The following is a 1,000-nucleotide window of genomic DNA, read 5'->3' on the forward strand; positions in this document are numbered from 1 at the left end:
AAAAGTACATAGAATTAATGTTTCTTTTTAGTTGAAATGTACAACTATTCTTGCTGTATGCACAAGAATTCTTTCCAAAAGAAAGTAATGCATTGCTGCGTATTTTCATAGCTACAAATGCACTATTATTTTTAGCCAAGTGCTTCATGCGTCTAGCCCCTATGTGCTTTTTCCTCTTTGAGACTGAAACCTTCAATGTTCACTTTTACAGCAGCTTTGCAGAACACCATGGGCAACTCTCTATCTTGGGTGCTGATTTTGCGTAGCTAAGCCACAGTCTTTCGTGCAACTTTGCTGATTTACCTCAATAGCGGATCCAGCCCTCATAACTTCTTGTTTAGTAGGCAGTGCCTGCTTTCCGCATCTGAGGGACTGCTTGTGTGTTCATTTCTGATGAAGATGCAGGTTATTAGGAAGCTGTATGAGGTCGCACCTACAGCTCCTGAGGCTCCAAGTCCTGTTCTTTGCAAAACCCCTGGAGAAAATAGGTCTCCCCTGCTCCCTGCACCCAAATCCTCTCAACTTTAATCTTCTTTATTTAGACAGACAGGGAGAACTAATTCAAAAGGGAGAACACCTCCTTTTGTCTTTTTTTAAGTATTTTTTCTCCATGTGGGCAAGAAACTATAGATGGCTGCTAACTGCTGCTGAGTGTTTTTCCTCTGTTAGGAAACAGACTTTCAATGGGAATTGTTAAGACAAACAAACAAACTCTGCTTCCTCCAAAAATTAGTTTCGACTCCCACCAGGGTTACCCCCGATCCGCAGCTTCCGAGCTCGCCCAGTCTGGACAGGGGGTGCCGCGGGCTCTCCCCGCCCTCCTGCCTTCCCCCCCGCCTTCCTCCTCCTCCTTCCCCCAAGCGGGAGATTAGGGGCGGCTCCTGCCCCCTGCATAAAGCCGCGGCCCGCCGCCACGGTGCAGCCGCGATGCAGACGGCGCGGGCCGAGCCGGCGCCCTGCCCGCGGGACGCCGCGCAGGTGAGGGCGGCGCGGCGCCGGC

At 50.2% G+C, this 1,000-nt stretch overlaps 1 protein-coding gene across 2 annotated transcripts in view; it reads left to right on the forward strand.

Annotated features, from left to right (window-relative positions):
* Positions 1-877: 877 nt before the first annotated feature.
* LOC146588877 (tryptophan 5-hydroxylase 1) overlaps positions 878-1,000 on the forward strand; it is a 162,849-nt gene continuing 162,726 nt past the window's right edge. For both annotated transcript variants that reach the window (XM_085317132.1, XM_085317131.1), the window contains exon 1: positions 878-978. In XM_085317132.1, the coding sequence (XP_085173258.1) occupies positions 928-978 (51 nt within the window). In that variant the 5' untranslated portion in view covers positions 878-927. The remainder of the gene's footprint in view (positions 979-1,000) is intronic.

Source organism: Rhea americana, unplaced genomic scaffold (assembly GCF_003343005.1).
Source record: "Rhea americana isolate MKP2758 unplaced genomic scaffold, rheAme1 scaffold_49, whole genome shotgun sequence".
In the NCBI taxonomy this organism is placed as follows: domain Eukaryota; kingdom Metazoa; phylum Chordata; class Aves; order Rheiformes; family Rheidae; genus Rhea; species Rhea americana.